General features: G+C 35.8%; 4 protein-coding genes and 1 long non-coding RNA gene across 5 annotated transcripts; 2 read left to right on the top strand and 3 right to left on the bottom strand.

Moving 5' to 3' along the window:
• The first annotated feature begins 3,271 nt into the window (after nucleotides 1–3,271).
• Nucleotides 3,272–5,150, top strand: LOC125217158 (protein SPIRAL1-like 1). The gene is made up of 3 exons (XM_048118993.1): nucleotides 3,272–3,375; nucleotides 4,199–4,473; nucleotides 4,834–5,150. The coding sequence occupies exons 2-3, from the start codon at nucleotides 4,204–4,206 to the stop codon at nucleotides 4,912–4,914; spliced, it is 351 nt and encodes a 116-aa protein (XP_047974950.1). The 5' UTR covers nucleotides 3,272–3,375; nucleotides 4,199–4,203; the 3' UTR covers nucleotides 4,915–5,150.
• A 1,358-nt stretch (nucleotides 5,151–6,508) lies between these two features.
• LOC125209688 lies at nucleotides 6,509–7,321 on the bottom strand. The gene has a single exon (XM_048109273.1). It carries the CDS (start codon nucleotides 7,319–7,321, stop codon nucleotides 6,509–6,511), a length of 813 nt encoding a protein of 270 aa, XP_047965230.1.
• An 813-nt stretch (nucleotides 7,322–8,134) lies between these two features.
• Nucleotides 8,135–9,611, top strand: LOC125214340 (transcription termination factor MTERF15, mitochondrial). Its single transcript, XM_048115329.1, has one exon. It carries the CDS (start codon nucleotides 8,182–8,184, stop codon nucleotides 9,526–9,528), a length of 1,347 nt encoding a protein of 448 aa, XP_047971286.1. The 5' UTR covers nucleotides 8,135–8,181; the 3' UTR covers nucleotides 9,529–9,611.
• A 26-nt stretch (nucleotides 9,612–9,637) lies between these two features.
• On the bottom strand, nucleotides 9,638–14,366 carry LOC125214339 (ABC transporter B family member 25). The gene is made up of 17 exons (XM_048115328.1): nucleotides 14,213–14,366; nucleotides 13,749–13,820; nucleotides 13,631–13,666; nucleotides 13,480–13,554; nucleotides 13,252–13,376; nucleotides 12,941–13,040; nucleotides 12,662–12,833; nucleotides 12,467–12,585; nucleotides 12,034–12,144; nucleotides 11,797–11,941; nucleotides 11,549–11,681; nucleotides 11,086–11,161; nucleotides 10,934–10,999; nucleotides 10,644–10,751; nucleotides 10,411–10,518; nucleotides 10,129–10,326; nucleotides 9,638–10,050 (listed from the first exon to the last, which is right to left on the bottom strand). The coding sequence occupies exons 1-17, from the start codon at nucleotides 14,255–14,257 to the stop codon at nucleotides 9,847–9,849; spliced, it is 1,893 nt and encodes a 630-aa protein (XP_047971285.1). The 5' UTR covers nucleotides 14,258–14,366; the 3' UTR covers nucleotides 9,638–9,846.
• Nucleotides 14,367–18,546: 4,180 nt separating this feature from the next.
• On the bottom strand, nucleotides 18,547–19,605 carry LOC125209102. Its single transcript, XR_007174302.1, has 2 exons — nucleotides 19,471–19,605; nucleotides 18,547–18,772 (listed from the first exon to the last, which is right to left on the bottom strand). It is a non-coding gene; the product is annotated as an uncharacterized LOC125209102 (long non-coding RNA).
• Nucleotides 19,606–24,556: the final 4,951 nt, after the last annotated feature.

Genomic DNA, 24,556 nt, shown 5'->3' with positions numbered 1-24,556 from the left:
CTCGATGGGCGGCAATCAAGGGCCCAACGCGTTTGTGGGATGTCGGATGCGTTTACGAGATAATGTACGCCCGCATTATCATGCACAACATGATCGTCGAAGACGAAGGCGTACAACCGACTAGTTGGGTCGTTGACGATGAAAGCGGTCCAAGCCACGGAACGGCCACCCCTAGTGTACGACGTGGGGTACCCTCGATGAAGCCGGCCGACTCCCGAGGAATTTGCCACGGCATGCGCCAAGTGGATGCTCATATTCAACTCCAAAAGAATATAATTGAAGAGTTGTGGGCACGGAGGACTGCACGACGATAGTTTTTTTTCTTTATTATGCATGTACTTTTTTTTTTTATCTATGTAACCTTTTTAAATGCAATTAATGAATTTTCCCGTACACGTGTCTAACTTTAATTCCGTATTTTAATCGTAATTTTAATTCCGTAAATGTAGTATATTTTGAATTGTTTTTATTATTTGGCTGGCTTAAGGCTGGCCTATGGCTGGCCTAAATCTGACGTGGCAGGTGGTTTTTTTAGTGTTGCTTACGTGGCAGAGGAGAGAATGGCTGGCCTAAGCACCATTGCGGATGCTCTTATGGGACGGACGAAAATGAAAAAATGGGACAATCTTGTGGGACGGAGGGAGTATTTATGATTTCAGATTTCATACAATGATATTTTTATGAATTTATAAAATTATTTTACAGTATAAAATAAGTTTAAATAAAAGAGAATGAGTCGTGCATCGCACGTGGGTGATACTAGTAAGACATAAAATTTGTTTATTTTTCTTAGTTTCAACAAAATCATGAGCGTCCAAATAATGTTTTATTTGAGTTACCCTTATGTACAAGGTAATAAATAATGAGGCACGATACAATTAATCATTTTCAACTCTTAAGAAGTCTAGTTCATTGTCAACTCTTAGGACATGTTTGGCTTGTAGGTTATGCCAAGAAACATGCACTTAAACTAGTAAGTATTGTTTGGTTTCTTAGTTTAGTTTTTCTAGACAGCCCGTGGAAAGGGATATGGCCCGAGCATTACAACCAACTATGGGCTGTTTACTTTTCGGTGCTGATTGCTGAGGGCTCTGATAATTGCCATGGCAACCCAGATTAAATTTAATATTACACGGTTAAACTTTATTTTAAAAATCTAATTCACACGATAAAAATCTGTTTTATATGATTTAAACCCGATTTACGAAAAATTAAAAAATTTAAGAAAAATGAACATTAATAATAAAAATAATAATACTATTTCTTAATGAATCTATATCCAGCCAGCATCCAACCCGAACCCAATTCGAAATTATCGGGTTCTTAATGAGTCGATCTGATAAGGACACGAACCCAATAATTACATGCGGATTCGTGCCGATTTATCGTGTCGTGTAAAAAATTGTTAGCCCTACACACACACACACATGACGCATATATACATTACTCTCTCTTTACTTTAATCATTAAATATAATTTTCCAAACGAGTGCCGAAAAGAAGCGTCTCGCTTATGGTGAGACGAAGAGAGTAATTATTAATGGCAAATTTATTTTTTAAACAAATATTAAGTGATAGTTCCACATCATCAATTAAATGTCAACTCATCTTCCATATCATTTTTAATAAGCCAGAATCTATCATGTTGATGGAAATTGACACTCCAATCAAAATTCATAATATTATTTCTCATGTTTAAAATTCATAAAATAAAAAAATAAAAATAAAAAAAACCGAAAGTCGTCAATAAGCTTTCTCTTCATGCATGAATTGCAGATTTCCATTAAATAGTTATATACTCTCTTCATTTCATCATCTATTTGCCACAATTTTCTTTTTGAAGCAATATATGTCTATATACAGTTAGTGGAGAAACATTTTAATTTTTAGACTTAATTATAAGCGGACTATGATTTAGATTTTACCTACTAATTTATTTAGTTTTCAAAGGTCACCATAAGGCACCAGCTTTCAAATACGTAATACTTCCTCTCCATCTCACAATAGAAGTCACTTTACTATGGGTGTAAGAAATATAAAGAATAGTGAATTGAAAAAATTAGTAGAATATAAAACCCATTTATTTATATTGATTTTATAATAAAATGTGAGCAAGTGAATTAGTTGAATGTAAGACCTACTTATCATTTTTGGTAAAAATGAAGTGCGACTCTTATTGTGGAACGGAACAAAATAGCAAAGTGTGAGTGTGTGACTCCTACTGTGAGACAAAGGAGGTACTATATTAATTACTACCTCTGTCCCAAAATAATGCACTATTATTATTTTTAGATTATTCCAAGATAATTAAATCATTTTATTTTAGCAAATACATTATTATCTTTCATAATTTACTCTCTCTTATTTGACCTTTTTTTCATTTTAATCTTTAATCTATCAATTTCTTAAGTTTCATGTCAAAAAAATGCTTCAACTAATTTGGAATTGAGAAAGTAAAATAAAACTAGAAAATATCTTATTGCATCCGTTCAACAATATATACCACACTCTAGAATACAAAACGGGATTGAGATTTTAAAAGAAATGATTTTATATATTCAATGGAAGATGATTCCATTTAATAATAGATATTACACTTTTCTTAAAATCACGTGCTATTATTCAAATGAAAAGATGTCTCCATTGAACAATAGATATCACACTCTAGAATATAATACAAGATTTAAAAAAAATATTACAACTAGTATTTTATATATTAAGTGGAAATATGAAATAGTATAATATTTTATTTATTAATATGAAAAAATCTCATATGTACTAGTATAATTCCTAGTTTTTATTACTTGATGTCAAGAGGGCTCGAACTCGGCACCTCATATATTGATGTCTAAGCTCTTTGACGCTAGGACAAAGACTCTAGACTTGTCATTTAGGTACGTCCCATAGTAGTAGAGTCATTTTTATTTTCTTAAGTAAAAATCAACTCATTTATTCTCACTTACTTTAACTTACTTAACAGAATTTTTCGTTATTTAACTTACTTAACATAATTTTTCTTAATCTTCGTGCTGGAAAGAAATGCTTAACACAATTTTTCTTAATCTACGTCCTGAAAAGAAATGCATCTACTATTATAGAACGGAAGGAGTATAAAACTAATATATAAAAGTAGAACCCGTTCCACTAACTTTTTCTACTAAACTTTTCTTTACATTTCTGACACTCAAATAGATTTCTAAAGTGGGACGGAGTGAATTATATTTTGTAGAGTATAAATTTAAATAAGAGGCCATTAATTAAAAAATCAGACGTCATAATAAATTTGTATCACTATATATATAGTGACAGCAGTAACCTTCACTCTCCCCATTTGCCACTTCTTTCCGCAGATCAGATCTGATTCTTCACAACACAGGTAACGCCCCTCCTCTCTCTTTCTCTCTTGCGTATTTGTGCTTCAATGCCGAAGCTTTGAATGATGCAGAATTGTGATTGTTGATTCTGTTTATAATTCAGATCTATGGTTTTAGTTCGTAAAAAATTACAATTATTTGTGCTGCTGGGAAACTGATTTCGACAGCGGTCTATCATTTTCACATCCACTATATATGTTCTTCATTCGTCATTATTTTTTTTTGTTGCTTTTTATTGTAGTCACTCGTTTGCTACTTTTCTTTGCCTCTTGCAATCTGTCACTGGATATATGAGATCAACTTGTATTTGTTATGCGATTGGGAATTAATTCGGAATTTTGGTGATTTGTTTTAATTTAAATCGGGTGATTGGGGAAAATTGTGTAGTTGATTGAAAATGGAGTTTGTGTGGTTTGTGTGGGACTGTGAGAGAGAGAGAGAGACTCAATTTTTGATGATGAAACTTGAAGCTTTGGAGTTTGGATCGGATCTTATGTATAATTTGAAAATTTGAACAATTTTCATCGAAAGAGAAAAATACTGAAGAAGATAAACACCATAATTTTGCTGATTCAGTTATGTTCAGTTAATGTCACCACATAATCTTTTGGTGTAATCCAATGGAAAATTCTTTTTACTCCATTCAACTGACAAACAATTTGATATTTTTCAAATCCTTTCAGTGATATGTGAATCACAGTAGAACTTTACTATCTGGTTTGCTCTCTTAGGCTAATTCTGATTGTAGTGAAGGAATTTTTTTCCATTTTTTTCTTTATGTCCTTTTGAGTTATGTAGTGAAGGAAGTTATTTCGATCTTCGCAGAGTAAATGGGTCGTCGTGGAGTTAGCAGTGGTGGAGGGCAGAGTTCTTTGGGCTACCTTCTTGGAGGTGAGGAAGCTCCTGCTGCAAAGCCTGCCTCTAACAATGTGCAGGCGCCTGTTGAGAAGCCAGCCCCAGTTACTTCTGTGGTAGCGGAGAAACAGCCTTCTGCTGCACCATCTGGTGATGCTCCAAAGCAGATTCCTGCTGGTATCCAGGGAAATCAGAAGAATAACTATTACCGTGCTGATGGACAGAACACTGGGAACTTCCTCACGGTATGGATGCCATTTTTTGTCAATATTAATATACAATAATTGCTTCCTCATACGATGTTTATTATATTTCCTGCTAGTGGTATCATTGAGCAATATGTTAAGTTGCAAGCTCCTGGTGACTGGGGAATTAGGCGCCCATACTGCTTCTAATCTTTTGAAGTTTCTATGATATTGTTTATAGCAATCCTATTTATGTTTATTTGGTTAATTAGATGTTACCACTGTTTTTTCTGCTTCAGAATTTTTGTTTTTTACTATTCAGAGATCAATTATGTCAGGAAACCTTGGTCACAATTAATCTCCATGTTTGGTTACCACTCCCATATAGTTGATCAATGACATTGGGATTGAATATTTCAGGATCGACCTTCTACTAAGGTCCATGCTGCCCCAGGTGGTGGATCTTCGTTGGGATACCTTTTTGGCGGTGGGAGCAACTAATTGCTTTGGCTCGTCAAATTCAACAATGAGATCGCCGTCTACTCTCTCTCGGCCCCATTTAAATTGGGGACCTACCAATATATGTTCATCTTCAATGCTTGTGAATTGTAATACAGTTTACCTTTCTTGTGTCGTATGCATTGTCTCGAGCTGTTGTTGAAGCTAATGTCAAAATAGTGTTTTGCTCTCCTTTCTATCAATATCAGCTATGGTGATGGATCATTTGTGGTTGTTAATAGCACTCCCCTCTCTCTCTGTCACACACACACACACACACATTGTTTGGTTTACAGTTTGATTCATCCTTGCTATGAGTCGATCAATTTGTTCGGATCAATCAGTTTTTGAACTTTCTTTTTGGATAAGTAAATTCTTTGGTATTTGTAGGAGATCATATGTATTGAAATTTGAATGATATAATAATTGATCAATGACAGGTTTAATCCTTTCTTGTTGCACATTTCAATAAACATCTACTCCCTTCGTGTACAAAAAATAGATCACTTTTGCCATTTTGGGACGTCCACAAAAAATAGATCACTTTCTAAAAATGGAAAGTTTATCTCTCATACTTTTTTCACTTTTTTCACTTTTTCTTATCTCTCTCATCTTTACTCGTTTTTTCTCCCTATCTGTCTTACTTTACCTACTTGTTCTCCTCATCTCTCTTACTTTACCAGTTCTACATTAAAATCTGTGCCGAACAATAATAGATCTATTGTTTGTGGACGGATGGAGTATTGAAAAAACCTATTGGATAGTGTATGAGAGCCTATTCAATTAAGTTTAGGGATATTGGTTTCTATATCATAGATAAAGCTTCTGATTACATCAAAAATTATCCTATGAAATTCTTATAGGGCATCTACAGTGGGACGCCCTAAACGACGCCCTATGCACCGCCACGTCAACATTTTATCCTCCGCTCATTTCACCTGCAGTGGGGCGGACAATAGCCCGCCCTAAGCGACGCCCTAAGCATTTTATCTATTATTTGAATATTTAAATACTTCAAAATTTGGAAAAAAAACATCATTTCATTAAAATTAAAACATTACAATACGAAATAAAAAAAAACTACAAATTCTCAACTGCGGCGGTTGCGGTTCCAAACTTCTTCAATCATGTCGGTCATGAGCTGAGTATGATCTTGCTGGCTGCGCATTGAGGCCTGTCGCTATAGAACCGCACCGAAGCCCATCGGTAATCCTCGAGTGACAGGCGAGGTCGTTGTGTTGGAGCTAGATCCGGCTTCATCATCCACCCAATAGGTCACATGTCCATGTTCTTGTTCGACTATCATGTTATGCATGATGATGCACGCATACATGACGTCGGCGATGACTTCCTTGTACCAGAAACGCGCCGGACCTTTCACGATTGCCCACCACGATTGGAGCACCCCAAAAGCCCGCTCCACATCCTTCCGCGCGGACTCCTGCTTTGCCGCAAACAAGTTCTCCTCTCACCAATTGGGCAGCTGATCGTCTTCAAAAAAATAGGTCACCTTGGGTATATGCCATCGGCCAAGTAGTACCCCATATGATGTCTGCGGCCGTTGGCAGTGAAACTCGATGGCCGGGCCGCGACCCCTTCACTGATCGGCGAAGAGGGTGGACGAGTTGAGGACGTTGATGTCGTTGTTCGACCCGACTACACCAAAGTAGGCATGCCAGATCCAGAGGCGGTGGTCAGCGACGGCTTCTAGGATCATCGTCGGGTGGCTACCCTTGTAGCCGCTAGTAAATTGGCCTCTCCAGGCCGTCGGGCGGTTCTTCCATTGCCGGTGCATACAGTCGATGCTCCCTAGCATCCCAGGGAAGCCGTGCACCGTCTCGTGCATTCGCATCAGACTCTGGCAATCATCAGCAGTCGGGCGTCGCAAATATGTGTCGCCAAAAGCCTCCACAACTAACTTACAAAATTTCTTGAGACATTCGCGGCCAGTTGTATCCCCGACGTGAAGGTACTCGTTGAACATATCCGCTGTTGTGCCGTAGGCCAACTGGCGGATCGCAACCGTGCACTTCTGCAACGGCGTAAGTCCGGGTCTGCCGATCTCGTCTTCCCGATACTGGAAGTACTCATCACGTCCCTCCAACGTGTGCACAATGCGGAGAAAAAGATCTCGGCTCATTCTAAAACGTCGGTGAAAAACATTCGGGCCCCACCTTGAATTCTCGGCAAAATAATCTGCGAACAGACGTTCGTGCGCTACGTCGTGCTCGCGGGGGACATACGTCCGACGTCGTATCGGGCGAGGAACCCGCGCCTCCGCCACCGCCTGCTCCCGCTGCATTTGTGCCAAGCATTCCGCCTTGGCTTCATTAACGGCATCGAACAAGGCTCGAGTCAAGGCCCGTCTGCAGCCATCCGATGTACTCAAATCGTAGTCGTCGGGATTCATTTTTGAGACGATGAGAGAGAATAATTGAAGAGAAATTGAAGAGATGTGAAATTGAAGTGTGTGAAATGGTAGAGAATTGTAGTGTTTAAATAAGAACAAATTTTGGAAAAAAAATGATAATCAAAATGATAATGTTAAGGACCAAATAATCAAAATGATAATGTTAAGGACCAAATTGATAAAGCGGCCATATGTTAGGGACCACATTTGATCTTTACTCAAAAAAAAAAAACAAAACGCGTGAGCATCGTCCGCCCCATCGTCCGCGTCGTCCACAGTGACGGACGATGTATCGGGCGCGGCGCGGACGATGGTTAACCCATCGTCCGCGATGCTGCAGTGGCGGACGATGCGACGGACGATGCATCATCTGTCACATCGTCCACACCATTGCGGATGCCCTAAATGAGAATCTTTAATTCGTAATCGTCCGTCGCATCGTCCGCACCATTGCGGATGCCCTAAACGAGAATCTTTAATTCGTATCCACCACCATGGTTGTCTACCCAATTGCTCCAAACATACAGAAGATGTCATTTTGCGCCTAATATCATTCATCAAATTTAAATTATAGACAAATCATAAATTGAGATTATGTCCTACCAAATACTTGTGAAAAATGCGTAATGCATAGTGGTGGGAATATATTTGTCTATTTTCAATCAGTAAACCTTTATTCAACCATGTACAAAATAATTCTAAGTTCTAACACAGTAACAAGTGAAGAAAATATTTAATATTTGTACTTCTTGTTATTTATGGTTATTAATTTAATCAAGCATTCATTTTTTTTCAAATAATGGCCAAAGTAGCTTAAACCCTGCGCCAAATTCAGCAAAGAGATCAATGATAGCCAAACAATGGCGATTCGATTCAAACCCTTCTTTAACAACATCACAAAGTCATCAATTTGCTTCACTCCTCCATTCCAAAATCGGTTATTATTATTCCAATCCATCTCCACAAATTCACCATCCCATCACGAATATCTGAATCCTCTTTGCAATCGCTTCCAAAGGTATGGCTTCCAGCCGCACGAGCTCCCTAATTTCCTAAAAAAGAACGAATTTTTACAGAATTCAACCCCCCAAGAAATAGAAAAGTATTTCAAGATCTTGCAATCGTTAAACCCCTCTCGAGAATTCCTTGTTTCGACAGTAACCAGTTGTCCCAGAGTTCTACACTTTGAATTCTTGGAAAACTGGAAATTGGGTATTAATCAGTTGGGTATCCACAATATTTCATGGATTGCAATTAGTAACATTCTTGAGTTAGCCTCGAAATTTGGGTTGAGGCCAAATGATGTTTCTAGGCGTGTGGGGTGTTTCAAGGGTTTGGGGTTTAGTGAGGCCACTGTCAATAGGGTTTTAGAGAATGTGCCTATGGCGATCATGTCGGCTGAGGATGATCTGCGCAAAAAAGTTGAGTTCTTGATGGGAATTGGAGTCCGGGGAAGTGAAATCGATAGGGTTGTGTGTTTATATCCTAGGATTCTTGCATTGGGAGTGGAGAAGCGATTGAAGCCATTGCTTGATGAGTTTTCGGATTTGGGATTCAGCTTGAGTGATGTTAGGAGGGAGGTGGTGAGAGAGCCACAAGTTCTTGGTTTGGAAAATGGGGAGCTCTCGCATTGTTTGGAGATGCTACGAAGCTTGAAATGCCGGCTGGCGATCAAGGACAGTATTTTTGGGGATGGAGAGTTTAGGGCCGGGTACAGAGTGAAGCTGAGGGTTGATTGCTTGAGGAAACACGGCTTGATATATAGAGATGCGTTTACGGTCTTGTGGAAGGAGCCTCGGGTGATCCTCTATGACATAAAGGATATCGAGAAGAAGATTGAGTTTTTGGTTGGCAAGATGAAGTTTGGTATTGAATGTTTGGTTGAGGTTCCTGAGTACCTGGGAGCGAACTTTGATAAGCAGATCGTTCCTCGTTTTAATGTGATCGATCATTTGAGGTCGAGAGGCGGACTGGGGGACGAGGTTGGTTTGAGGAAGTTGGTTAAGATGAGTAGGTTGAACTTCTATAACATGTATGTGAAGCCATATCCGGACCATGAGAAGATATACGGAAGGTTTGCGGAGAAACCTGCAGTTCGAAGTCGACATTCTGTTGGAATGTGGAAGCTTTTTAGGCCACAAAAGTATCCAGCAACAGAAGAAGATGTTGAGAACATTAGGCATTTCATGGAATCATTGCCAAAATGAAGGCATTAGTTATTGTTGGAGATAGTCTCAAATTGTTGTTTGTTTTTCACTAATTTTGATCAAAATGTGATTGTTTAGTTGCTTGTGATTGTTTATAATTAGCCAGATCTCAACAGTAAAATGGAGTTTTGATCTCATAGAATTCAATAGTTTTTTGCAACAATGTTGATTCACAACTAAACATGAGAAGCAAGGTTAGGTTTTAAACCTACACTTCAAGTAGTATAACTTACAAGTCACTGAACAACAAGTTATTTTATCAGATGATTTATCAACTTAGTAGAGAAGAAAGTAGAAATCTCTAAAAACTTAGTGTAACTATATTTGAGGTGCAGGTTCTTGTAACTGTCTCCTAACCAAGGCAGTGTAGATTCCGTCTCTGCTCAGCAGATCGTCATGAGTGCCGCTTTCTACAATCTGGCCATCAGAAACGACTGCCACGGTGTCAGCGGTCTTGACAGTCGAAAGCCTATGAGCTATGACCAGCACTGTCCTGCCCTTCATCAGAGAATCCATGGCATCCTACAGCATCATAACACTCGTGAGAAGATGAAGTGAGAGAATTAAGAAGGTAAAATTTAAGCCTCGAAGAGAGATTACCTGAACTAGGTACTCGCTCTCGGCATCCAGGGCGCTGGTTGCCTCGTCCAGAAGTAGGATTCTGGGATCCATTAGCAGAGCTCTGGCAATGGCTATTCTTTGTTTCTGGCCGCCTGAAAGCCTCACTCCGCGTTCTCCGACGAACGTTTGGTACTTCTCAGCAAACTTGGAAATGAACTCATGAGCATTCGCCATTTTCTGCTTGTCATTGAAGAGAGAGGACAAACACACTTCATATATGTGCTGAATATTGGTGGCAATGAAGAGTTTGATTAGACTTACAGCTGCGTTTTCTATATCAGCACTGCTTGCTTTCCCATCTAAACCATAGGCAATATTCTCCTCAATTGAGCAGTTGAAAAGAACAGGTTCCTGACTCACAATGCTGATCTGTGTTTTAGAGAATTGGAAAACATATTCAGTTTAAATCTGTAAGAAACTCTTAAGTGTGTAAAAAATAAGCCAGAAGATTTTCAAGAAATCCACTTTAATATATACTCCTACTAACAAATTACCTTTTTGTGTAGATGATCATGAGATATTTCAATCAAAGGAACACCATTCACCATAATCGTTCCTTTTTTGGGGTCGTAGAATCTCTCAATCAAATTTGCAATGGTGGTCTGCAGCAGAGGGAGAAAGGGAACAAAGTGCTCTAGGTAAAGCTAGTTATAAGTTCTTCCTAGTTTCGAGCATGTGTCTCTTCAAAACCATTGTATCTATCTCGAATTTTGTATGGAATGGCAAGGCATGAACATTGAAAAACAACAGAGTGGAATTGAAATTAGACAGCAAGAAGTTTTACCTTTCCACCACCACTTGGACCTACCAGAGCAACCTTTGAACCAGTGTGTAGTTTTAACGTTATTCCCTAAACGACAAAATATGTAAAGCACCTAGTATGAGCTTTGCAACAACTTAAGTGCTCTAAACACTGAAGTGGAGATATATCAGTACCTTAAGGACCATAATATTAGGGCGGGATGGATAAGCAAACCAAACATCATCCAGCTCAACCTCTGCATCTTGACCTCTGTCATAAAAATTATGGTTCTATAAATCCTAAATTCAGCTAACGAGATCTCATTCTAGGTTGAAAACTTTAACTGATTCCTCTGTTGCTCAATTGTGTGATTCAGTTATACTCTAGAATCAACATTGAACATAGAAACTTTGAACCTGTTTTCTAAGACTAATGTGAAAAGACTGAAGAGATATGACCACATAGCTTGACAGGAAACCACACAGCCAGAACTTCAGATCAAGAAGTTGTAATTGGTACATATGCAACTTTGGCTGATAGAACTTAGTTTATGACTAATATTTTCTTTTGTAAAGAATATGAAGGACAAAAAAGTTGATACGTGTGGTGTTCTTGCAGTCTTAAGCAAAACAAATCAGCAGCAGTTTGGAAACTAACCCCAGAGGGCACTTATTTCCTGATTTTGGCATGGATGAGTCACGATCTAAGAGCTGGAAGACCCTCCTACTTGCTCCAGCAGCTTTCATGACTGCTGTGTATAAGCTAGATAGGCCAGATACCGATGATCCCACTGCAGATAAATCAGCGAATTAAGAAATGTATGCACCACTTGGAAAAATGGGTAACTGACTGAGGATGGAGCATGTACAGGGTTTGATAATGCATCTATTTGCTTAATTTATTACCAGTTAAGCTATAAAGAATGAAAGATGTAAGAGATCCTGGAGTCATTGCGCCTTTGATGGTCAGAGTAGCACCATAGATGACTACTACAATGACTGATAATGTTGACGCAGCACTAAGACCTCCAAAGAAGAAACCAATCACTTTCTGCAGGAGTGAAATATAAGTGGAAGACATAAGATTAGACTAGAGCAATCTGACCTTAAACTCATACACAAATATGATATTACGGAACTCACCGCTTGTTTGATTCCAAGCTTTAGAGTCTCCTCAACCTTCTCAGAATAGCGTGAGATCTCATATTCTTCCTGTGCAAAAGACCTAACTGTACGCACGGCACCAAATGTTTCCTACACAGAAAACACACATAAGTGAGGAAAGCAGCAAAAATATATGCACTTATCCTTACGTTGAAATACAACTTAAAGACCATATGGAGATGTTGCATCTTAGATTGACCATATGCTGGAGATATTACTACATTCTCTTTGTTGTTTTTCCCCCTCCATATAATTACAGCAGAAGATATCTATTAATACAATGCGCTTCAATTTTTCGAAGTCCAGTAACCTATTTTTTTTAATGTACCTCTATGATCCTATGCACAGTTCAGGAGAATGGAGCGATCAATCGAGGTAAGGAGAATAACTGGGATCTTTTTTAAAATGATACCTCAGCAATAGAAGAAGCCACTGCAGCAGCAGCTTGAGTCTTGTGAGAAAGTTCCCGAACATAACGACCAAATTGACGCACAGCTACCGATATGACCGGAACAACAACCAAAGCCAACACTGAAAATATTGCAAGAAAGCACGATTATTGAAAGAATTGTCGCCTGAGAACTCAATATGATGATCAATACTTTACATGTTAATTTCCATGAAGTTGCAAACATGAATCCAACACCAATAAATGCAGTCGAAAAATTCCTCAAAGCCTCTGACAAATTTGTAGTTGCAGCATTTTTTATAATCTGTGTATCTTCAGACAGCCTACTTAAGAGCTCCCCTGTCCGAGTAACATCGAAGAATGCTATTTCCTACCAAAATTTAAATAATTTGAAGGAAGTCAAGTGATTTCTAAGATTTAACATTTTATCTCAGTAGGAAACACTACAGGACAAAAACCACGGGTAAAGGTCATTACCTGGCGAACAAGATGGCTAAACAAATTCTTTCTTATGCGAGCAACAACCCTCTCACTGGCAGATGAAAACAGCCATGCTCTAATTGTTGTGCAAATTGAACTGAATGGAAGAATGTATGAACAAGTTAAAAGATTGAACTTAACCAGTCCAGTTGAACAACTAAGCCTCACTCTAAATATAATGGCTTTAGTCTTTATACAGAGAATCGGCAAAAGAACTCTATCATCTATCTCATGACGAAGTAATAAAAATATCAATGCATACCAAAAGGTAGAAACCTAATTCTACTAGTGTGGTAAAATCAACATACCCAATCACAACAATCGTAAAGATTGCAAATATTGTACTATAGACAGCACTCAAAGCTTCAGATTTCTGTTCAGGTGTTTCAGTGTCTCCAGACACAATATCAATTATCTTCCCTCCAAATTTTGGCTGCCAAATTCACATTAAAATGCAATGAGATCAAAAGACATCCTTGACACAGATAGGAGGAGTCAAGATAGTATTTCTCTCAGGCATAGCTTTAGCACATTACCACCAATATACTAGAAGTCGAAGCAATCAACAGAGCAACCGTGCCAATAATCAAACTGCCTGCTTCGGGCTTTGCCTGACAGGAGAAGTTCATGTAAATCACAGCCAACAAATTTAACTAACCAAAGAGAAACAAAATGACACCATCTTACTAGTGATAACACTCTACCAAATCCCACATTTGCAGCCTGTATCCACAAGAAAAAGAGTTAGCACCTTGCAGACAAGTAAAAACAATTTAATACAAGATTCAGTTCAATTCCGCATTACCGGCACAGCATCTCCATGCTCAAGGTCAGTCAGCTGACCATTCTCTTCAACACCATTTCCTCTTCTTCCGCCCTAATCAAGCTCAAGCAATAAGAAAGAGCTAAGATTCACACACACTGTCACTCAAAAATCGTTACAAAATCCCCCCAACTTATACCAATTCTTCCGAAATGATTGTAATTAAACCCCAAACAGTCCTCAATATCTTTCCCCCTCAATCCAGAATTACCTAATTACTTCAAACAATATTTTAACTAATCCAGCAGCTCAAAACTTCCATACACCAGAACTCAAATCTCTAAACGACGATTGAAACATTTCATAAGCATTAAAATCATGCAAAATGAGCATCGCGTCTACAAAAAAATAAAAAATAAAAACAAAAACAAAAGAAGGCGATTGCATACAATACATCATTGATGAAGAGGAAAATAGTAATCAATCGGTTAAAATCGGAAGCTTACTTGTCTCCCAAGAAGAGGAGCTCTCTCACTGCCATATCCGTGCATCCTTGAAATCAGTGGTCTTGCTCCTACAAAAAATGGAAGACTCCACTTTTGCTTTCTTCTCCTTTTCGATTAGATATAGTACGTGTGCGTGTGCTTGCAGCTCAAGTCGTTTGCTATTAATTATACCAAATAAAATAAGAAAACGACGCAAAATAAATAAGTCCACTAAGGTATTTGTGTTATATTATATTTTCACTTTATAATTGACATAATGGACCATTGAAAATGACTTGATATATTATCAGTTATATATTATAGCAAAAACAATTCGATAATAGTAGTAGAAAAAAGCATATTGATGTGTGCTAAGTCAGTGAGCCTGGTCAACTACAAAATCCTTTTCCCACTATTTTAAAGTAAAATGATGACCAAATAATATATGGGCGTGACTTAGTTAGATCGAAATGGTGACATAGGCACTTACAGCAATTGAATTAATTTTAACTTTAGATTTGTTGTTTAGCGCTTCATACATTGCATGTTTTAGGCCGGCCTTTTGGTTGTTTATAGGCCCGTTACATTGGATACCCGATTCAAAAATTTTGGGTATCCAATCCCAAATTTTTCAAAAACTGATACCTGATACTTGATTTGACTGATTTCGAGTATCCAAATACTCGATTCGAGTATCCAGTCCCGAAAAGTTGGATATTCAGTCCCAATTTTACTATAAACTTTTAGAAATACAAACTTGAAGTAGTTCGAATTTAAGAGATAAAAATGACACTAAACATGTATAAAAAAAATGTCACTAAACAACATGTATTAAAAACGACACTAAACACAAATTGAGCATTTCATCTTCAAACAAAGTAATTGAACAATATTAATCCATAAAGATAATTATCTTTAATGTGGATTTGAAATTAAACATTGCCAAAACATATCATGTATCCGCTCACATTAAATAAAATTAATAAGTTCTATAGATAAATATTAACACTAATAATTATAAGAAGTCCATCGAACTTCGAAATGTATCCCAGATTTGAGATTTTTATTATGTTGCCAAGTATTAACACATACATACACAATAAAGTCTCCAAGTATTAGTAGCAGTGGACTTGGTTTTATAATAGGCAAAGTATTAACATATACATAATTTATTAAATTAAAAAAATTTAAAAAAAATCAGGTAATTTCGGGTATACCTGATCGGATATCGGGTAACCCGATACCCGACAATCCAAAAATCTCACTAACCTATCTCGATCCGAAACCCGAAAAATTGGGTATCGGATATCCAATTACCCGACTTTTTTTTATTTGAATATCGGATATTGGTTAGGTTAACTAACCAATTTTGACAAGCCTACTAGTGACTATGATTAGGTTAACTGAACATTGCTTTGATTTTGGATCATGCCTCTTTCTTCGTTGGCTATGACAAATTTTGATTCTTTCGTACTACGAAAAGAACATAGAGAAGTGGAGCTTTCCCATGAAGTGGCATTTGTAGGGTTGGCACGGTACGGTATACCGCACCGAGAATACCATACCGCATACCGTACTGCAAATTGCGGTATGACTAAATGCCATACCTATACCTTACCGAATTTTTCGGTATACCGCAAATTCGGTATGTCAAAATTTGAAAACCTTTACCTTACCGACATTTCGGTATATGCCGTACCGTGTTGCGGTATACCGCGGTATACCGCAAATCATACATGTTTGATATATAAAATATTGAAGAATTGAGATTTAAAATTAGGGCAGAATAATGAATTAATGATGGCTGCTACTGCTTTACGAATTATGCCTCTAATCTTTCTTTAGTTTTAAAAATATAAATATTATAATTTTATAAATAATATATATATTAAAAAAATATATTTATTAAAGGTATATACCGCAAAATTACGGTATATACCGTAATTTGCAGTACATAACGTAATTGCGGTATGATGCGGTATACTGCGGTATATGCAAAATCCATACATTTACCGTACCTTAATCTACCGGTAAGGTATCATACCGTACTGAAAAGTGCGGTATACCGAAAATTCGGTATTTTCGGTATGGTAAGTGCGGTATTTCGGTATGTTTTGCCAGCCCTAGACATTTGAATGTGAACTGAATTTTACTGCTGAATGTGAAGATCTTTTCGTGAATGTGTTGCTTTGCATGACTACACTGTGGTGGAAGAGCTAAGGAGCAACTTAGATGCATATGCTTATACTTTGCAACGCACTCATGCTGCAAATCAGCTCCAAGAGATTTACAGGGATTTGGGAAATGGCAAGGAGGCGGCCAGTGAAAGGGATCGTGTATCTGTTGCTGGAAGAAGAAATAATGCAGCGGAATTGTATGTTGCATATATTTTCATGGGACGGAGGGAGTATGAAATAGGAAGGATTTTTCAAAATGAAGCCCTTTCAACTCGTCGTAATCCTGAAGTCACCATCATTGAGGTATAAAAATTGCTTTAATATTTTGTGGAGAAAACAATTATATGGACAAGAGTTCATGGACCATATGATTTAGCTGTGATAAAATTCAATTTCATGATTGAGATTCCCCCTCCATTGAGGGGATGTATAAATATTTTTAGTTTTTGGATTATGATTAGATGTATGAAGTATATTAAAACTATGAAAGCATGATGAATATGGCGAAGGATATTGTGACACGTTTTGCTCTTGCAGTTAATGACATTTATTGTTAACTATCAGGTAAATAAGCATGCGATGTTGGTTATACTCACTCCGCCCATAAGGAAAATAGTCCATTTTTCCAATTTGATACATGCAAAAAATTAGTCATTACCCCACAATATATTATCTTAGGTGGTGTGTTATATATTGCTAACTCGCCTCTAAATTGCTAACTACAACTAAATAGTAGACATTGGATCATGAAATCAAGGCACAAAATCATCCATTCATGAGTATCAATACAATGCAAAAAATAAATAAATTCCATTAGCGATATTAATGTCAATTAACCAAAAATTAGTTATAACCAAATTTCAAAACTATCCAAAAATTTTAAATGATTATAATTATTCCAATTTAAATTATTTTTTTACACAACTTATATCAAATTAAAGATAATTTTATAAGGCACTTGCATATGTTTCGATGTCAAAATTTGAATTTTTTTTTTCTTTCTAATTTTTGTATTTTTCAAAAGCAACTTAATATCGATGTAGCTATCATAATATGTAAATATAATACATATACAATGTCAATGCTAAATTGTGTTGACATATTCAATGAATAGTCACTACAAAAATAAAACGTTCATTAGTGACGGTGGAAAACCGCTCAAGAACTAGTGACGGATGAATGACTGAAATTCCCCAGTCACTAATTAGTACTACCTGCGTCCCACATTAAGTGTAGCATTTAGTGTGGGCACGGATTTTAAGAAATGTAAAGAAAAGTGAGTTGAATAAGTTAGTGGATTATGGGTCCCACTTATATATATTAGTTTTATAATAAAATGTGAGTAGAATTGGTTGGTGGAATGTGAGGTCTATTTCCGTCACTAAAAATTTTTAGTGACAAGTTTGTTATTCACGGCTCCGTCAGTACTTTATCTGTCAATAACCGTGTTCAGAGAAGAAATTTTGCTGATTAGTGACGGATAATTTCCGTTACTAAATTACGAGTTTTTTTTGTAGTGAGTATTGATATGTTTAATACGCTATATTGACATTTTGATCCAAAACCTTATATTTGATAGTTTTCTTATCTTTTTAAATTTAAATAATAATTAAACGAAATTACACATGGTGATTTATAGATCACTAATTCTCTACCAATCTTATGGTTCTAAATTAGTTGTAGCTAATAATTAAAGGTTTAATTAACAATTGATCACTCCCATTACCTTCAGTGTATTGATTTTTTTACCCATTCACCAGACAACCACTTTCTCCGATCACATGTACACCAACCACTTTCATTGAAATAAGTGTCATGCTTATTTTTTGGGGAAGGAGGGGGTATCTTTTTATCGTGTACGTATTTCTCTTTGTAATAAGATCATTCTTGAATTTGGACAGGATTTTGAGATATCCTTGGAAAGGCTTTGGAGGAGGGAGACAATGCACAATCTTGTGAAAGAAGCAACATGCATTGATTTTGCCAAGTTTGGTGTTGACCACACCTCTGCCAAAGAAGTTGCTCGCAGACGCTCAACACTGGTGTCGATAATAAGGACAAAAGTTCAATAGAAGCATGTCCATCTGTTGGTCATGTTCTCAATGAGGTTAATCATCATATTTGTCATACCCCAACTCTTATGACTTATGCACTTACTATAAATAAATTCAAATTTTCAAAAGCACACATATTATATAATTTCAAAAATCAATATTTATCAAGTACATATTTCAGAACATTCTAACAGTAATGAGACTCTCTCACCACTCTATATACTATACAGTTATCTACATGCAAAAATGATGAGGAGGAGAAGTTGCCAAAATGCGTCAGCCGCCGACCCTGATAACATGTGGAGTTCCTATGACCCATGTCAACGAATAATTTCACTGATATCTTATTCCTGAAAAATATTAGTGGTTTATATGAGCCACAACTCAGTGTATATAAACCTTACCTTTAATTCCACATCCCAGATATTAATATATTCTTTAACCAATATATATAACAATAACCAACAAATATTAGAAACAATTTCATATACATATGCATATGCCACTCTGTTCAGTTTATTATTCTGTGACAAATCAAGCCTGACATCTGCCCGGGATTCCATTGTATCTGACCCGAAGGTCTCATTGCCATTGTACATATATATATATGACCCGAAGGTCCATTGCCATGTATAATATGACCCGGGGGTCCCATTGCCATTGTATACATATATATGACCCGAAGGTCCATTGCCATTGTATATATTTGACCCGTAGGTCCATTGCCATTGTATATGACCCGTAGGTCCATTGCCATTGAAATCAGACCCAGGGCATGACTGTCACAGATCCTCTTTAATCAATGATTCATGTAATTCTAATGTCATATGAAAACATATCAGTTGCATCTTTCTATCATATAATTTATTTACAATATATAAAATATCTCCATTACACCAATCACATATCCATACCACATTTCACATCAATATCAAATAACACATAACCATTTAGTCTCATATCATATAATTCAAATATTCTCTCCAATTTAACACATAACAATCAATCACATAAAATATGGAAAATTAAAAGCGTGATTTATATACACCTGATTAAGATAGATAATTTGATTGAGTACTCGTTCGGGTGTCTCACTCATAGCCTTGATCCTCTAAGACTCACTATTTTCTCTACTATTTTCTTCATCTTTCTCGACTATTTTCTCTATGCTCTTCATTCTCTTTCTTTTCTTTTCTTTCTCCCTCTAACTCTCGATTTTATTTCCTCCACCCCTTTTTACTATTGAAAACTAAGAGCATATATATCTTATTAAGTGAGATTGCCCTTTTATAAAATATAAGACCGACTTAGTAGGAATAGTTTAATATATTTTGTTTTATTTCTTTTTTTAAGATTATCTATTAAATTATTAGTTTGTATTGCACACTAATTAATAAATATGCATACGTAAACATCTACCAAATGTCATCAAATTTACAAAAGAAGTGTATTCAGCATACACGTGTGTATACACATATTTTCATGTACAAATCTTTTAACTAACCACTTATATATATATATAATATTATAACTAATAACTTGGATAACTAATTATACATATCCAAATTATATTAAGATAATTAAGTAATATTAAATTTAAAATTATTCAATTAATATGTCTATATATAATACGAATGATAAGTGAAATAAATAATTATGCAAATGATAGAATTCTGGGTTAGGGATGTCACAATTCTTCCCCTCTTTAAGAATTTTGTCCGCAAAATTCATTATTCTAATTTGACGTACTTAATGAAATTGCTAACCCGTAAACAGATGTGGATAGTTCTTTCTCATCTTTTCCTCTGTTTCCCAAATCGCCTCTTCGACTCCGTAATTTTGTCAAATAACTGTTACCATAGGAATATCTTTTCTTCGCAATTGTTTTATCTGGCGGTCCACTATAATGACATGTTCTTCTATATAACTCAAATTTTCAGAAATCTGTATATCAGAATCTTTCAAAACATGCGAAGGATCAGATCGATAAAAGCCGAATCCTACTGACATAGAAAATATTATGAATCTGTGCCAACTCTGGAGGTAATGTTAACCTATATGCCAATGGTCCAACTCTTTCGACAATATCATACGGCCCAATATAACGAAAACTCAACTTACCTTTTTGTCCGAATCGCATGACTCCTTTCTGAGGTGAAACTCACAAAAATACTTTATCAAGACTGAGATAGTAAATCGCGGATCTCTGACAATATATAAGATACTAGAATACCATATAAGTGTTCCTGCAGATAATGATGCCAAATTTTCAAAGCAAAATAATGTCGCTAATAACAGATTTTTGAACAGAATAAGAAACTTCAATTGAATAATAATCGAGAAACATTTCCAGTTGAAAACCAGTTCAATCTTTTGTAGATCCAATTCTATTCCACGACCTGACACCACGTGTCCCAACAATACCACATGTTCTAGCAAAAACTCACATTTACTCAACCTTGCAATAATCTGTTTATCTCGCAGAACTTGTAATACTGACTGCAAGTGATTAACATGCCCATCTGTACTTTATGAATATAATAGTAAGTCAATAGAAATAATCACTAACGGATCTTGGAATAGTTGAGAGAATTTGTTCATCAATGCCATAAATAATTGTAGATGCAATAGTTTATTCGAAAGGCATAACCAAAACTCATAATGGTCGTACTGAGTTCAAAATGGTGTCTCTGCAATATTCTCTTTAGCTATCTTCAACTGATGAGATCTTGATCGAAAATCAGTACTCGAAAACAGTTGCATACCTTGAAATTGATCAAATAAGTCTTCTATTCTCGGTAATAGATATTTATTCTTCATTGTCACTCGATTCGACTTCCAATAGTATATATAATGTCGCAGTGTATCATCTTTCTTCTTCAAAAATAATATTGGTGCTCTTCAAGGTAAAACATTAAGTCATACATATCTCTGACAACTCTTGTAACTGTTTCTTCAACTCTTGAAACTCTAATGAAGACGGTTGATAAATATAAATAAAAATAAATGCAGTGCTCAATAGAGAAATATGTCTCCTAATAAGGTGAAAATCCAGATAAATCTGCACTTCCCATAAATCAAAAAGCGATCTAGATAATATAAGAAAACCTGGAACAATATATTGATTACGGTAAAATATCACTCGATCCCGTCTCGATGATTATATTACCATTTCTTTTACTTGACAAGCTACCTTGGTTCGATGAAGTGAAAACCAATCTATACCCATAATAATATCAAAACTTGTGTATGAATAAGAGAATCAATATCCGCTGGCAGCTCAACTGAATTAACTCGCAACACGTTCTCTAGAAAACCGTGTATATTGAAATAATGCCAGCTCATAATCAACAAACATAGTTCCTTGATTAAAGACAAAACCTTCTCTGCTTCTTATCACAATACACTTCTTTGCATATATTTAGCATTGAGTTCTCTAGAAAAATCGTCTGAACTGAATACCAGAATACCAGAGGTTGTATCATAGCTTGTGGGACTGTTTCCCACCAAGAGTAAGTATTGCTTCAAAGAAGAGATACCCTATAATCAAAACCTTCTTCTGACATACAACTCATCTGATTGAACACCGGTTCTATCACTTTTAACTATATCCCAGCCTCAGTCAGATTAGTCCCATAAAATCAACAACTTCTACTTTTCCGAGCTCTTTAAATTTTCTACCTCTTTACCTCATCATTGGTCCATGTACTCTTTGTTCTAAAAGCCTGGGTAATCCCCATATGATGCAACATGTATATGAGATGTTTCTACAATTAATTGATGATGCAGGGCGGCTGACCCTTCTCTCCTCAATGACACATGTTTATGATAATTGAAATGCAAATGAAACTTCCAACCGAAATGCATCATATGATATTCATGAATGACATGTCCCAGCGGGATTCTATCCCCGCTCTGATACCACCTAAACTGTCACACCCCAACCCTTATGACTTATACACTTACTATAAATAAATTCAAATTTTCAAAAGCACACATATTATATAATTTCAAAAATCAACATTTATCAAGTACATATTTCAAAACATTCTAAACAGTAGTGAGACCCTCTCACCACTCTATATACTATACATTTATCTACATGCAAAAATGATGAGGAGGAGAAGGTTGCCAAAATGCGTCTCTCTTCATTAACTCACAAAACAACACCGCATAAAATCCCGTGCCGATTCTCGAATGTTGCATTTTAAGTGGGACGGAGGGAGTAGTGGTTTATATGAGCCACAACTCAGTGTATATAAACCTTACCTTTAATTCCACATCCCAGATATCAATATATTCTTTAACCAATATATATAACAATAACCAACAAATATTAGAAACAATTTCATATACATATGCATATGCCACTCTGTTTAGTTTATTATTCTGTGACAAATCAAGCCTGACATCTGCCCGGGATTCCATTGTATCTGACCCGAAGGTCTCATTGCCATTGTACATATATATATGACCCGAAGGTCCATTGCCATTGTATAATATGACCCGGAGGTCCCATTGCCATTGTATACATATATATATATATATATATATGACCCGAAGGTCCATTGCCATTGTATATATTTGACCCGTAGGTCCATTGCCATTGATATCAGACCCAAGGCATGACTGTCACAGATCCTCTTTAATCAATGATTCATGTAATTCTAATGTCATATGAAAACATATCAGTTGCATCTTTCTATCATATAATTTATTTACAATATATAAAATATCTCCATTACACCAATCACATATCCATACCACATTTCACATCAATATCAAATAACACATAACCATTTAGTCTTATATCATATAATTCAAATATTCTCTCCAATTTAACACATAGCAATCAATCACATAAAATATGGAAAATTAAAAGTGTGATTTATATACATCTGATTAAGATAGATAATTTGATTGAGTACTCGTTCGGGTGTCTCACTCATAGCCTTGATCCTCTAAGACTCACTATTTTCTCTACTATTTTCTTCATCTTTCTCGTCTATTTTCTCTACGCTCTTCCTTCTCTTTCTTTTCTTTTCTTTCTCCCTCTAACTCTCGATTTTATTTCCCCCGCCCCTTTTTACTATTGAAAACTAAGAGCATATATATCTTATTAAGTGGGATTGCCCTTTTATAAAATATAAGACCGACTTAGTAGGAATAGTTTAATATATTTTGTTTTATTTCTTTTTTTTTAAGATTATCTATTAAATTATTAGTTTGTACTGCACAATAATTAATAAATATGCATAGGTAAACATCTACCAAATGTCATCAAATTTACAAATTAGTGTGCTAACTAATTTACAGTAATAACTAATAACTTTCAATTTTGTGTATTAAAAATATCAACACAAAGATATAATTATATCAATACAACATGTAAAATTTAAATATCAACACAGAGACATAAGTTTATCAGTACAAGAAAATTGATAAATTTATGCCTCTGTATTGATATTTTTTACATACAAAGTTGATATTAGTTATTAGTTATTACTGTAACTTAGTTAGTATTTGATCACACACCTATATATATATATTATAACTAATAACTTGGATAATTAATTATACATATCTAAATTATATTAAGATAACGAAGTAATATTAAATTTAAAATTATTCAATTAATATGTCTATATATAATACGAATGATAAGTGAAATAAATAATTATGCAAATGATAGAATTCTGGGTTAGGGATGTCACAATATTAATCATTATTAACTATTGCAAGAGGTTCTCTATATTAAACTGAGCACAAAATCTTTTTTGTTTTGCAGATATTTGAGTTGGTAGTAGAACCAAGCTTATTGCAACCAGCTTTTGTGCTGGATTACTGATGCACTTTTTATTTGCACTATAAATACCTGCAAGTATACAGAGTAGGTATAGTATAGCAAAAGGTTAGTACCGGGTATCGAACACGGGGAAGATGTACACAAAGTGTCTATCTTCTACTAGAACTCAATTACTATCTGGAGAAACAAGAATTTTTGGAAAATTTTGAAAACCAGTAAATATTAAAAACGGTAAACAACTAAATGCAAGCAAATCACGGAGAGAAAAATATAGAGATAAGGGAATTCCAGGGATGTGCTTTCACTTTTATGGTTATACAAATTCCAA

The sequence above is a fragment of the Salvia hispanica genome, chromosome 3, assembly GCF_023119035.1.
Source record: "Salvia hispanica cultivar TCC Black 2014 chromosome 3, UniMelb_Shisp_WGS_1.0, whole genome shotgun sequence".
Taxonomy (NCBI): Eukaryota; Viridiplantae; Streptophyta; class Magnoliopsida; order Lamiales; family Lamiaceae; genus Salvia; species Salvia hispanica.
Note: the sequence above shows the minus strand (reverse complement) of the source record. Positions and strands in the feature narration are given on the sequence as shown.

Coding starts and splice junctions, on each gene's coding strand:
- LOC125217158 (XM_048118993.1), top strand. CDS start 4,204: ATGGGTCGTCGTGGAGTTAGCAGTGGTGGAGGGCAGAGTTCTTTGGGC. Junction 4,474..4,833: donor ACACTGGGAACTTCCTCACG/GTATGGATGCCA, acceptor TGAATATTTCAG/GATCGACCTTCTACTAAGGT.
- LOC125209688 (XM_048109273.1), bottom strand. CDS start 7,321: ATGAATCCCGACGACTACGATTTGAGTACATCGGATGGCTGCAGACGG.
- LOC125214340 (XM_048115329.1), top strand. CDS start 8,182: ATGGCGATTCGATTCAAACCCTTCTTTAACAACATCACAAAGTCATCA.
- LOC125214339 (XM_048115328.1), bottom strand. CDS start 14,257: ATGCACGGATATGGCAGTGAGAGAGCTCCTCTTCTTGGGAGACAA. Junction 13,821..14,212: donor CTCCTCTTCTTGGGAGACAA/GTAAGCTTCCGA, acceptor GAGCTTGATTAG/GGCGGAAGAAGAGGAAATGG. Junction 11,162..11,548: donor GGAAATAAGTGCCCTCTGGG/GTTAGTTTCCAA, acceptor TTTTTATGACAG/AGGTCAAGATGCAGAGGTTG.